The sequence below is a fragment of the Salmo trutta genome, chromosome 13 (assembly GCF_901001165.1).
Source record: "Salmo trutta chromosome 13, fSalTru1.1, whole genome shotgun sequence".
Taxonomy (NCBI): Eukaryota; Metazoa; Chordata; class Actinopteri; order Salmoniformes; family Salmonidae; genus Salmo; species Salmo trutta.
The window spans coordinates 52,491,817-52,506,002 of record NC_042969.1 but is presented as its reverse complement, the minus strand read 5'-3'; the positions used below and the strand labels follow the sequence as shown (position 1 = coordinate 52,506,002).

The window sequence follows — 14,186 nt, the reverse complement described above, 5'->3', positions numbered from 1 at the left end:
TGCTGAGAAATACTCCTGTACAGGCAACAATGAACTCAACCAAGATAGAGACGCCTGCTTCTTATATGTCTTTCCCAGACTAATCTATGTCTGAGTTGAACTGAGCTGAGGGGGACTGGTTAACGTCACTAAAAAAGCCTCTGGCGTCCCTTAGTGGCAAAACCATACTTCTGTAACTGTCATTACATTGTCATGAGGTCAGTTTGGTTAAAAACTGACCAACAAAGCTGATGAATTCACTGCTTCTAACGCATTTTCTTCATGTAAAATAAGTTTGACACTTAACAATGCAATTATTAATCTATGAATATGATTCGCTTCAGAAATTGTGTGAATAATGTTGCTGCACAGCGTCAAGAAAAATAATTTTATTTCTTTATAAATCCACATATTTTACCTATGAAAGCATACAATTCCATCTCACGTATTTTTTTCTTATTGTTGTTTCATAATTCAAAGGAAATATAGGTATCAAATCAGAGAAAATTGAAGGTATATCTCACATACAAATACATACACAGTCAACAGTAAGGGAAAAATTGTATTTGATCTACGTGTCCATCTTTTCAATTGGAAAGTGTTATACAATAGGGTCGGTTTCTTGTGCCAGAATGAAACTTAACTCACCATTTCACCATCAAACCAAAACGCAATACTTGTGCTGTAAGTTCATGTAATCAAACCAAACCAGATCCAGGTTCTTATTTTGACCTCATCTTGAGAGCCCATGTTTTTATTCCAAGTTGGGATATCCATGGCCAAATAACATAAATTTTTTTCACCATCGTCCAAAATGGATGTACTTGATCTCTTAATTGATTAATATACTATTTAATTGTCCATATAGACAGAGAGAGAGAGCGAGAGAGATGGGGGGCAGGGGGTAGAGAAAGAGAGAGCGAGAGAAAGAGCGAGAGAGGATTATAAAGATTATAAAGTGCCCTAGAGATCAAAGAACAACCGTTTGATATTGGTGCATCGACGCGACATCGCTGTGTGCGAACACTTCCAAGGCCCTCGGGGAGGAGAACAAAACACTGTATCGCCTTTTCCTCTTATTGTATTCCTTTGGCAAATGACCGATCGTTAAGGGAGAGTGGAGCTTAATTACGAAACCCACAACACATCATCAAAACCATCCAAGGGTGTTCCTCTGTAGTAGGCAATTTCAATGGGAATCCCAAAAAGTATTCCGAAAGGAATGTTAGGCGTCTGGGTTAAGGTCAATTCATTCCTCACGCATTAAAAGAAGCCCCAGGTTTTGGAATACATTTCCCTCCACTCCACAGGGCTGGATTACATCCCAGTTCCGGATAGAATTTCATAAGTGACAAAGCACAGCGATTCCATGGCATCCACCCCATCTCTACTCCCAATGCTGTTCTTGGCTTCATATTTATTATTTTGTGTTTTTCCAACTTCCTTGAACCAGGGGGTCTTAACCTGGAGGAGAGAATTAGAGTAAATGTCATTAAGTAGTGACACAACCTGCTGTCTACTAGAAAATCTAATGCAATAGAAAGACAATTACATTCATCAGAATGTTGGTAAAACATGACATTTCAGGAAAGTTCAGTGAAAATATACTATTTGTGGTCTACTTGTCCCTTAATCCCTTCTCATTCGCCCTTTAAAGCAGACTTGCGTAACATCATAATTTCCCCATCTCTATGTAGAACTTTAATATAGCATTCAAATGTATAGCTCTCTGTCCCCAAACTCACCTTTCCATTCTCCATCCCTCCACCTCGGAGGACGTGCATGGGTGATGTGCAAATCTGGAAGAGACAGGACACAGGAATCAGTGCACGAACCTCTCACCTGAGCTAAGAATACCTGGAAAGTTTCCATATGTCTTACCTGACCCAGAGGGGTACAAGTCTGTAGATATGAATATCACATCTGGCTAGGTGGCTGCACCTACCAGTTCCTTTTAGACAGTGAAGAGACAGGAAAGTAAGGAGGGTAAGATGGTGTGCTAGAATAGTCTGGGCCAGATCCAAACCCACTCCAGAACTGGGATATCTGTATGATCAGAAGGCAATAGCAATAACCGCTAGATCGCCCCAGGCCACACAACTACCAGTATTTGACAGTGTCTTACACATATGTCTTGTTCAAAATGAGATGATAAAAGACCACCACAGACCACCACAAAGCTTCACTAAGAACCTGGTTCGCTGACTGATTTGGAAAGTAGTTTTCTTCCATACAAAGCAATGCTAATGCTAATAAATTGATATGCTACGGTATGGAGACGGCCCAATTATATAATGCATGCATACTTTCATTCATAGCATGGCTGCTTGTGCCGCAATCTAAGGGGGAAAGGGTCTGCTGCTTTCGGGGCGGGACGGGGCGGAGGTCGAAAGGGGGGAGGTTGCGTCCTACTTTTAGCAGTGCCCCACCAATGGTGAGTATCTGCTGATCACGTCCCCCGCTGACACCTCATCCCCTCTCCTCTCAGACCCCCCCTCTCTTCCTACACTTCTTTATTAGAACAAGCTCTAAATCTGCACCTCCTTACCCGTTTCTCTCACTCTCTTTCTTTCAAGCCCTCCATGTCTTTCTCCCTCTGTACACCACGTCTTCTCTCATCGATCTCTCTATCTTCGTCTTTGTCCACCTTGACTGTTGATCTCTTTTTTTCTTTCTTTTTCTTTCTTTCTTTCTTTCTTTCTTTCTTTCTTTCTTTCTTTCTTTCTTTCTTTCTTTCTTTCTCCCCTTCCCCTACATCTGTATCTCTCTCCCCGTCTCTCTCTCCCTTCCACCGCTCTCCCTACTTCCTGTCGCCGGTAACTCTGTCAGCCTGCGTCGCTGTGAGAGCAACACAATGAGTGATCTGTCATCTCCTCGCTGGCTGTCTGATGCTCCTAGATGAATTATGGATGCAAACACTGCAGGTATTTCACAGCTAAATGCTGAATACTGAGGCTGAGGAAGGATGCAACCTCATCTACCTCATCCAGGCCTGTCACAGAGGGAGAACACTGCCTGCTGCCGCCAACAGCTATAAACACACACGGTACCGAAACTGTCTTCTTCAAGAAGTAAGACCATGATCGAAAGGGTTGTAAACCATATGTAACCAAGGTCTAATCACTCGGCTGTCTGAGACAAAAATATATCTTTCTCCTGAATGGATATGTAATGCAACCAGGACTCATAAACTGCTCAACAACAAAAACAATTGATCCCAAATGAGATGCATGGATTGCTTCACTGCTGCAGCTGTTGATGACTCATATTGCAAGCTATTACATGTGGTAAATGAAGACTGTGATCGTAATGTTGATAATCTCTTAGCTTAGGTCAGGGGTTCACAAACTTTTTGGCCCACGACCCCATTTTGATATCTGAAAATTCTCACCGATGTGAAAAAAATTGTAATTAACAGTCAATGTTTACTTTTTTATTTGGGGCAATGGCATTCAATTGAAAAGCATTCTAACAGTATTTCTGATTGTCTTTTCAACTCACCATCACATACTATTAATGTGGGGCAGTCAATTGCAAATTAATCTGACATAATGTCCCTTATCTCACCACAACTAATTAGAGTGCTTGATGCATGTCGCGTCAGAGCTTTTTAAAGTCAGGGGGCGTGGTCGACAGTGCTCACCTCATCTCTGCTGTCACATCCAACCTGGATCGATATTTGGTTTTAACGCAGACAAGAGCACTGAAACCAGCTTCACACAGATAGGAGCTGGCGAAGAGTAGCCTACCATGAGTTTTATGGTGCTTTCAAGACAACTGGGAACTCAGGAAAATACGAGGTCAAATCATGACGTCAGTGATCTTTAGGTCAGAAAGTCAGAGCTCTAGAAAGAAGCCAGAGTTCCCAAGTTAGAATTCCGAGTCGGATAACTGTTCAAAAGGATTTTTCCCCAGTCGGAGCTCGTTTCTTTCCGAGTTCCCAGTTGTCTTGAACACACTGAAGTCAGAAGTCAGAGATTTCCGAGAGCGCAGTTGTTTTGAACATGGCATTAATGCTCAGAGGGAGACAGCAGGAACCAAAACTCTTCTGTAGTTACCTGTAAATGCATTGTCTGCAGCATTCGGTCACATGACAGCTCGATCAGCTGTCCGACTGTCAACTGAGCCAGGATCACAGTCAAATAGATTGGGAAGTAGGTCTGTCTCAAAGTGCTCTTCCAAGCATTGGAGGTGAGCATTCATCACTCGTGTGGGACAGTTAATGATGCTGTTTTCTGTTATTTCTTTTTCAGTAAACCAGTTCCTCTCTCAATGCAATTTTTTTTCTCCAACACTCCCCTCGATAACCACCAAGCCTCGGTGTGAAACAAAACATTGTTATGCTCTGATCCCATATCTCCACATAGTTTTGCAAACAGGTGAGCGCACAGTGGATGTGGTTTGATGTCGTTTACAATCGAAGTTACCTGTTGCATTATATCTCAGAGCTCCGTGCTCAGCTCTTTTGCCCCCAGTTGCTCTCGGTGTATCATACAATGCGTCCATATGGCAGACGGAGACACATATATAACTAGCGTGCAGAGGCCTGCCTGACGTCCCGGGATAGATGGAGCCCTATCTGTGCAAAAGACCACCATTTGATCCCATATGGAATATGTTTTTTGTCAACATAGCCACACAGCACACTGAACATCCCCTATGCCGATTCATGCTCGGGATTCATGCTCGCTGCACGTCCATTTTCAGGTCTCCAGAGATGTTCGATCGGGTTCAAGTCCGGGCTCTGGCTGGGCCACTCAAGGACATTCAGAGACTTGTCCCAATGCCACTCCTGCATTGTCATGGCTGTGTGCTTACGGTCATTGTCCTGTTAGAAGGTGAACCTTTGCCTCAGTCTGAGGTCCTGAGTGCTTTGAAGCAGGTTTTCATCAAGGATCTCTCTGTACTTTGCTCCATTCATCTTTCCCTTGATCCTGACTAGTCTCCCAGTCCCTGCCACTGAAAAACATCCCCACAGCATAATGCTGCCACCACCATGTTTCACCATAGGGATGGTGCCAGGTTTCCTCCAGACTTGACACTTGGCATTCAGGTTTTATCAGACCAGAGAATCTTGTTTCTCATGGTCTGAGAGTCCTTTAGGTGCCTTTTGGCAAACTCAAAGCGGCCTGTCATGTGCCTTTTACTGAGTACTGTCTTCCGTCTGGACATTCTACCATAAAGGCCTGATTGGTGGAGTGCTGCATAAATGGTTGTCCTTCTGTAAGGTTCTCCCATCTCCACAGAGGAACTCTGGAGCTCTGTCAAAGTGACCATCGGATTCTTGGTCACCTCCCTGACCAAGGCCATACTCCCCTGATTACTCAGTTTGGCCAGGCGGCCAGCTCTAGGAAGAGTCTTTATGGTTCCAAACTTCTTCGATCTAAGAATGATGGAGGCCACTGGAGTCGCCTCGTCACTGTTGACGTTGAGACTGGTGTTTTGCGGGTACTATTTAATGAAGTTGCCAGTTGAGGACTTGTGAGGCATCTGTTTCTCAAACTAGACACTCTAATGTTCTTGTCCTCTTGCTCAGTTGTGCACTGGGGCCTCCCACTCCTCTTTCTATTCTGGTTAGAGAGTTAGTTTGCACTGTTCTGTGCGGGGAATAGTACACAGCGTTGTATGAGATCTTCAGTTTCTTGGCAATTTCTCGCATGGAGTAGCCTTCATTTCTCAGAACAAGAATAGACTGAGGAATTTCAGAAGAAAGTTATTTGTTTCTGGCCATTTGGAGCCTGTAATCGATCCCACAAATGCTGAGCTCCAGATTCTCAACTAGTCTAAAGAAGGACTGTTTTATTGCTTCTTTAATCAGGACAACAGTTTTCAGCTGTGCTAACATAATTGCAAAAGGGTTTTCTAATGATCAATTAGCCTTTTAAAATGATACACTTGAATTAGCTAACACAATGTGCCACTGGAACGCAGGAGTGATGGTTGCTGATAATGGGCCTCTGTATGCCTATGTAGATATTCCATAAAAAATCTGCCGTTTCCAGCTACAATGGTCATTTACAACATTAACAATGTCTACACTGTATTTCTGATCTATTTGATATGATTTTAATGGACACAAAAAAATGTGCTTTTCTTTCAAAAACAAGGAAATGTCTAAGTGACCCCAAACTTTTGAATGGTAGTGTATATATAATTTTTTCTTCAGCATTTTAGAAATTCTCCTGCGACCACATTTTCACATCATGCGACCCCAGATGGGGTCGCGGCCCCTAGTTTGGTAACTGCTGGTTTAGGCTAACATTACCAAGGGCATAATTAATCAAACCCATAGGGGTCGCTATTATGCATGTGGCTGCCATTTGCCTTTTTTAATCCAACCAGATTCTGATTCCAGCTGATACTGACACAGTTTGAAGTTTGCCCTCCAAAAAGTATTGAGAATAACACAAATGCCTTAGGAAACCCCAAAGATTACACCCTCGCTAGACAATTGAGTGTGCTAATGCGCGGGACGACGTGATGTTGTTGGTGGGCGGCAGAGACACCGATGATGGTGTTCAAAACACCACAGAGCAGCCCCGGGCCCCGCTCAGTTCATTTGTATTTGGAGAGCGCAGATGTAGAGAAGATTGTGCTATACTGCGGATATTAAACTTACAACAAATACCTCAGGGCCAGCGGAGGCAGCTATGATTAGTTTCATGGAAACAGAGAGTGGGGGAAGTCCCATCGGGCAGCGAGGGAGGGAAGGAGGCATGGAGCGAGTGAGCACGGCGTGCCCTCCTTTAGTGTTTATGTGCTGTGTGATTTTATGATGATTGCCTATTCCCATCAGCACTGGGGGCCTGGCGTGGGGCACCAGCAAAGCCTACCTGTCTGTCTGCAGCCACAGATGCAGCCCAATAGGACCGGCTCACTGCACTGTTTACTGCGCTTCATTTAAAGAGGAAAGGATTATGCAGCATAAGTACTGCCCCTCGAAATAGACACTGCATGCAGATGCACCTAGACTTACAGGAATAAACACAGCATGTACACACACACACACATGCACACACAGACACACACACACACACATCTATAAGCTCTTACAGAAGCAGTCTGCAGAAATGTTAATGAATACACGTCAGCTCTAACCCCAGCCTTGTCTGACAGGAATCACCCACCTTGGACACGAGATAATCCTTGGTAAGGCAGAGGGACCCCAGCACCAGGAAATAAAAAGTGGGTGGCGTTGGGGCAGTCCCAGATCCTGTGTTATTGTGATATAGCATCCTCGTCCTTCACTGACTTCCCGTAGTCTGGGTTCAAGTCCACTACCGTGGTCCCTTTCAAGGGCCCTCCGAAGCCCCCTTCCGAGGCCTGATGGGGTCCGTCGTGCCCTACCCTGTCCACTGGGCCAGAAGGCATGGGCCTATTGGTCGAGCCTGAGGACGAGGAGGAGGGTGGGATGGGAGCGCCTCCCCCGCCCGCAGCCTGGCCCCCGTTGGTCTGAGAGCACACGTTGCTGACATGTGCCGCTTTCTGCTTGTAGTGGTTGCTGTGTAGCTTGTACTTCATGAGGAGGATGAAGATGAAGACGAGCACGGAGGCCACGATGATACCGCCGATCACGATGATCATGGTGCCGCCCAGGAACTGGTCGTGGAGGGAGCGGCACTGGCGGTACTCTCGCTCTGTGGTGAAAGCCACGCAGCCCACCAGGCGGGTGCCGGTTAGGGCCGTGACGCCGTCGTCGTACACCGCCAGCACGCACAGGTCATAGTCCCGCTGAGAGGCCAGGTCACTGAGTAGGAAGAACTTATGAGACGCAGGGATCATCCTAGAGAGAGAGAGAAAGAGACAGAAGAGAGAGAGAAAACAAGGTTGTTGATAGAGTGAACATTCTGGCAGTAATCTGAAAACTGTTGAAAACTGAGAGCTCCCATGAAGGCACTGAACTCAACAACCTATACTTTCAGTACCTGGAGATTACATTTAACCTTGACTACCCCAACCACACACAGACACACATACACACCTTCGCTCCTCCTCTCCTCTCATTCTCCTCTCTCCATTGACAGGTTTACTTACTGTCTCACAAACGATAGACCACACAGGGGCTAAGGTGAGTGTGTGTGTGTATGTGTGTGTTTGCTGTTACCCCAGCGTGCCAAAGTGCTCCATTTATCAACAGGGACATAGGGGCCCGGGGGCTCCGAGGTGAGGAGACACAGAGCGGAATTCGAAAGTGAGGTGTGCCCAAGGGGTGACAGCGTGGGTGACAGTGTGTGCATTAAACATTTCTCCTCTAAACGCAGGCGCCAGCGGGGTCAACCTCTACCCTTGCACGGCGGGATGCATACTGTCTCAGCATACCCTCCTCTACCCTACCTTATCCACAGGTTAAACCTGCTGTTTCTATTAAACTGACTTACTACCATTACTCTTCTCTTGGCATGCTGTTTATCCACTGTATTCTCCTTTACGCATTATAATACATTTATGGAGCATGCAGAATATCTTCCACCCATAAAGTCAGCGTCACATTATGGTCTGGTGCTTTACTATGAAGTAAATGTTTCATGGTGAGATATTGCTTTTATGATTACGTGTTATTACCTTTCTACTATTTCTCTATTTTATCTCTCGCTACACTTTTGGGAAGGGCCCGTAAGTAAGCATTTCACTGTTAGTCTCCCCCTGTTGTTTACGAAGCATGTGAAGAATACAATTAGATTTGATGTGAATTTCAATTCCGTGAACATTTCCTTGAAAGAAAAAAGGAAAAGAGAAGAGAGATGATCAAAATATTAAGAAAGGTGAAATCTCACTAATTAGGGGGAACAGTTTTGATGTCGAATCTGTTCTGTTCACCCCCAGTGCATATCATCATTAGTGAATGCTCTGGATGAGTGGAGGTCACTAGACGCTCACAGATGGGTCTAGCCATTTCATTAGCTCTGAGCCTAGCATACAGTCTAGGTATAAAAAGGGAGGTCGCCCGGGTCAAAAAATAATAGGTCCCAATATGCTGTATCTTCAGATGTGTCCTTATCCACCTCCTCTGGTGTGGCTTTGATGGACATGCAGGGGAAGGCTGGGCCCTCTGCATGCCATGGGGAGGAGGTGGTGGGGATGGTGAATGGCTGGTGATGGACATGCAGGGGAAGGCTCTGCATGCCATGGGGAGGAGGTTGTGGGGATGGTGAATGAGGCGCAGGAGCCCTCCCTGACACGGTCAGACCTGACCTTGCCACATCTCCTGTCACCAGTCTGTCACATTAGAGATGGGAATATGGATGTTACAGGCACGGGGGCCAGGAAGGGTTAGGGGGACCTGGAGAACTGTGTGGGTGCGTGTGCATGTGTGTACTCTTGTGCGCCGTGTGATCATGGATGTGAGTGTGCGCTGAAACCTCCCTACCACATGCTGTCTATAATGGCTTTGATATAGGATGGTCCTCTTCTCATATAAGACTGTCTCCGAAGAGGCCAGACAAACATAAAGGCAATTAGGTAGTGATATCTGGAGAAAAGAATTGGACAGAGAAAGGGAACGAAAGGAAGAGAAATAGAGAGTGCAGTCGACTTGATGTAAGAACGAAGAGAGAGACTGAAAGAAAAGCTGATACCGTCCCAATCCTCTCCTGTTTTCAGCACAATGTTAATTTGTCTGAGTGTATATTAGCTGTCCTCAGCCCCCTCATCCTTTCATTCCCCCCTCTCTCCATCCCTCCATCCCTCCATTGCCACCTCCCAAATTCAATACAACTGTCAGTCCACACAGAGCAGGACTCATGTGTGCCTAATTGATTAAAAAACGCATTCCGATTACTTTGCAGTGCCATAAACCAAAGGCATCCATGTGCTTTTTGCATAATTAACAGCAAATTACTTCTCCTACGTGTCTTTTTTTTCTTAATCCATCCTCAGGGAAAGGCCGGAAGTTAATTAAGTACTAACGGGGCTCCTTTAACAGAGAATCGCTCCACAGTGAAATGTCGAAAAGGGCCGTGGCGGAATATAAAAAAAACCCCAAATCAATAGATAAATTTCCGTCTTTTAACGACTTTCTCCATCCGTCCGTTAAAGGCTTGTGGAATAATCCACTGTGTGAGTGCCGGGAAGAACTTCAAAAGAGAGGTGGATGGAACTGAGCTCGCTGGCTATTTTTGCCGTGGGGCAGGAAAAATAAAAAACACCCCTTAAGACTTCTAATACTGTACAGTGCTCTCACTTCTATGTCTCTGTAATAACATGGGCTGGCGCTGCAGTCAAGCCTCCAACATTCATGGTGATGTTTTCCTCTGTACCGCCTATAAAAAATAATGAATAGCGAGTTTAAAGAAATCTTTGAAAGCTCAAGAGGAGAATATTGCCCTAGGAGAAGAAACGGGTTCGCAGCCGACTCTGGGGGAATTTAATGGCCGGCGATTTCTGTGGATTTCATTTTGAGGAGAGAATTCCGTTTTTTCTGTTAATGTTCCACTTGATTCTTAGCAGAGACAAACAGAGGACTGTAGTTACTGCGGGAGTGACCCGCCTTTCTTCTCTGTGTAAATCGGAATGTTTCAGGTGTTTTATGCTCTTCAACAGTCATTCTCTGAAATCTCTGAAATGGAGGTGGCTCAGAAACCACTGTTCCCATAAGGACAGATTCTTTTCAATCACTAAAGTTGGGGTGAAGAGTTCAACTCAACAGTGCTTCATTTAAAATCAGTTATCAAACATTGCCTTCTGGAACGGATTGCACTTCACTGGTGTAATGTGTTTACATCAGCGCAACTCTGCACTGGGATTCCTTTGGGTGCTATTGAAAATATGTATTATTTTCTCTCACTGAAGATAATACCTCTATTGTCCACAGCTTACAAATAATCACAATCACTTGAAAGCTTGCACAGTATATTCATATTTCTGATAGGAACAATACTGCATTCCAAATGCCAAACTCAACACTTTTCAAAACCTTTCCATGACACTTAGTACGAGTGAGGCATTGCAACATTCAGTCCATCGTATCAATGAATGCTTGGCCTTTGATACATGGGAGTCAACCCACCTAATATAACATCGGAATCTGATATCAGTAAGGTCAATATGTAACTGGATCATCCTCTCAGTCCTATGGAGATGATTGACGGGAACAAGTTATCTTCCTATAGTTCTCTTCCTCACTCTATGTCACTGCAAAACCCATTACAGCTAATGGCTACTGCACAGTAAGGCTATATAGGTTGGTGTGCCAATAGATGTACGCATACTGAGTCATTCCAACCCATTATGTCAGAACTTTTATGAGTTTTTCCCTGTGGGCATCATGCTCTTGTGTTTCTGCAGTTCGCTCTGTGACTTCTTTAGCGATGAGTTACAGTCCCCTGATATTGTCGTCGGCCACTAAATTCATTATCAATGTGATTGAGTGCCTCTCTGAACCAGGCTGTTAATGACAATCAATTTGGAGGCTCATGAACTGTTGAAGAACAACAAGAGACCCATAGTATGCAAGGGCGAACGTGAAGATCAACTTCCACACAGAAATACCAGTCAGCTTCATAGGGATAGTTGTATATCAACCACTCCCCATAGAGATGCATGTCGTCTTATCTGATCTCATGTAAAAGCATGTGGTGACCAACTCACCTGTATATGAGGATGTCGTCGGAGGAGCTGTTGTACTGGATCTGGTACATGCGGACCCCCGGGATGTGGTCCTGAGAGGGCCATCGGATGGTGGCCGAAGTCGAGCTCAGCTCCGACACGCTGACCCTCTGATGGTCGATGCGGGCGTGGCCCCCGCTGGCGTTGGACTTGATGGAGGTGGGGATGTCCGAAGGGCCAGGCTCGGGCTCCAGCTTGGGGTCAAAGTGTGGCGAGGGGTTAACCACCAGCTCTACGGGCGCTGTGGCCTCGCCGGCGGCATTGGAGGCAATGCAGGTGAACTTCCCAGAGTCCTTCACAGTGGTGGTGAGGATGTCCAAAGAGCCGTTCTCGTAGCAGATGGTGCGGGACGTGTTCCCGATCAGCTTCCCCTCGGGGCTGACCCAATGCGTGGAAGGTTCCGGGTCACCCACTGACTTACAGCGCAGGCTCACCTCCTGGCCCTCCATCACAAACATCTTGGAAGTGTGCCGCGTGATCATGGGCGGCTCGCACACAAACTCCTCCTCGCGGATGGTCCAAAAATACTTGCCGGCGAGCTCTCGGGGAGAGGCACAGGTCTCCAGGTCGTCTTCTCTGGTCAGCCTCCTCAGCCACATTAGCTCACAGTTACAGTGTAGCGGGTTCCCACCAAAGCTCAGCACCAGGGACGTGAGTGGAGAACCCTTCAGCTTAGCGTACACTGGGATCCTCAGGAACAGGGGATCTGGAGGTATCTTCTTCAGCTTGTTGGAGGTCATGTCTAGACGTGCCAGCTTGTGCAGGTTGGAGAAGATGCCCTCGGGGACCATCTCTATGAGGTTGTGGTCCAGACTGAGGGTGTTGACACTGGCCAGCAGGCTGATGGTCTCCCAGGGGATGTTCACCAGGTTGTTGTAGGACAGGTCCAGGTCTTCCAGTGTCTCCAGGAAGTCCTGGAAGGCCCCCTCGGAGATGCTGTGCAGCTGGTTGTTGGCAAGGATCATGTGCCTGAGGTTGACCAGGCCCTGGAAGTGGGTGTCATCCAGTATGGTGAGTCGGTTGGCGTCCAGGTGCAGGGCGTGCAGGTCCTGAAGGTCGGCGAAGGCGTACGGCTTGATCTGGCTGATGGTGTTGCGCGACAGCGTCAGATGGATGAGGCTGCTCATGTTGGCGAAGTCACGGTGACGAAGGGTGGTGATGAAGTTGTCCATGAGGCGCAGCTCGGCCGTCTGTCGGTCTATGTTCGGCGGCACGAAGAGCAGGCCTGTCTTGGTGCAGAGGACAGTGTAGGAGGGCATGAGGTTCTGGCAGGTGCAGCGCTTGGGGCACAGCATGGAGGCGGTGGGCGTAGCGAGGAGTGCCAGGCACAGGAGCAGGCTCTCCATGGCTAGGCTCCTGGAAGACAAGGGGAGGGGAAAGGCTGTTAGCATACAACAAGAACAACAACAACAATGAAAGCAACAACAAAAACAACAATGAAAACAACAACAGCAATGAAAGCAACAACACTGTCATCATTGCGATGGATAGATAGAACCTCGAGCTGCAAATGTTAAATATTTGTAAAATGAAATGCTTACATCTTTATAAGGAAAAGAAAAACAGAAAAAACATTTACATAAAGCACATTTTTTCAAGGAAAGATATCTACTCCATTCCCAGACCTGTTCCCTAAAGGTGTGCTTGGATATCAAAACACGCACGCTTTACTACAGTTTAGTCAGAATGTCATGATGTGAATTTGGAGCAGGTTACCCCAAGATAACAGGGAAATCTGTGGAGGCTGCAGAGAGAGTGCTGTTCCCTTGACACTGCACTTCATTCCACCGCACCCCACCACCTCAAAGAAGTGATATCTGACACCCCATCTGTCTATAACACACACTAAAATAGTATTTCACAAGGGAATCCATTATGAATATATTCAGAAATGCTCCAGAATAGCTAATGGATATCTGATACCAGATCCTTTGTTTATTGTTTGTGCACACCCTTCCATTCTCATAGCGTTTACATAGAAATGCATGAACATAATTATTTCCAACTTCCAGCGAACCCACTCTGAATATCAATGCGCTAACTGCAGGGAAATGAAAGAGAGGGACTGTCAAGTGGGGAAGAGGAGGAGGGAGAAGGTGGAGAAAACATGGAAGTGCAGTTATGGTTCTCTACCAGGTGGGGGAGATACCGAGCCACACACATGGCATATCAATAGGGACTGAGAGAGGAGAGCTGCTCTCTGCTCTGCTAAGTCGAGCCATATATCAGAGGCAGAAAAAAAGACAGTGCGGTGTCTCAGTGACACGCCCAGGCAGGGCTGAGCTCCCTGCTCTCCATTGTAGGGAGGATGAGAAGTCACAGCACCCCCGGAGAGAGAGCCAATACCTCTCGATAACTAACTAAGAAAAGCACAACGGGAAAAGGTACCCATGTCAACGCATGCCAATGGTGGACTATTTCATGCAGGCACATTAGCCATAGGCCTATCAGTGGAGGCTCCTGAGGGGAGGACGGCTCATAATAGTGGCTGGAATGGAGTTCATGGAGTGGTATCAACCACATGGAAACCACGTGTTTCCATGTTGTTGATACCATTCCATTGACTCCATCCCAGCCATTATTAGGAGCCGTCCTCCCTTCAG

The 14,186-nt window shown here is 46.3% G+C and overlaps 1 protein-coding gene across 1 annotated transcript; it reads right to left on the bottom strand.

The window, feature by feature from the left end:
• Positions 1-353: 353 nt before the first annotated feature.
• On the bottom strand, positions 354-12,942 carry LOC115205983 (leucine-rich repeat and fibronectin type III domain-containing protein 1-like protein). The gene is made up of 4 exons (XM_029772459.1): positions 11,566-12,942; positions 7,107-7,762; positions 1,725-1,778; positions 354-1,443 (listed from the first exon to the last, which is right to left on the bottom strand). Exons 1-2 carry the CDS (start codon positions 12,927-12,929, stop codon positions 7,198-7,200), a joined length of 1,929 nt encoding a protein of 642 aa, XP_029628319.1. The 5' UTR covers positions 12,930-12,942; the 3' UTR covers positions 354-1,443; positions 1,725-1,778; positions 7,107-7,197.
• Positions 12,943-14,186: the final 1,244 nt, after the last annotated feature.

Coding starts and splice junctions, on each gene's coding strand:
- LOC115205983 (XM_029772459.1), bottom strand. CDS start 12,929: ATGGAGAGCCTGCTCCTGTGCCTGGCACTCCTCGCTACGCCCACCGCC. Junction 7,763..11,565: donor GACGACATCCTCATATACAG/GTGAGTTGGTCA, acceptor CTCTCTCTCTAG/GATGATCCCTGCGTCTCATA.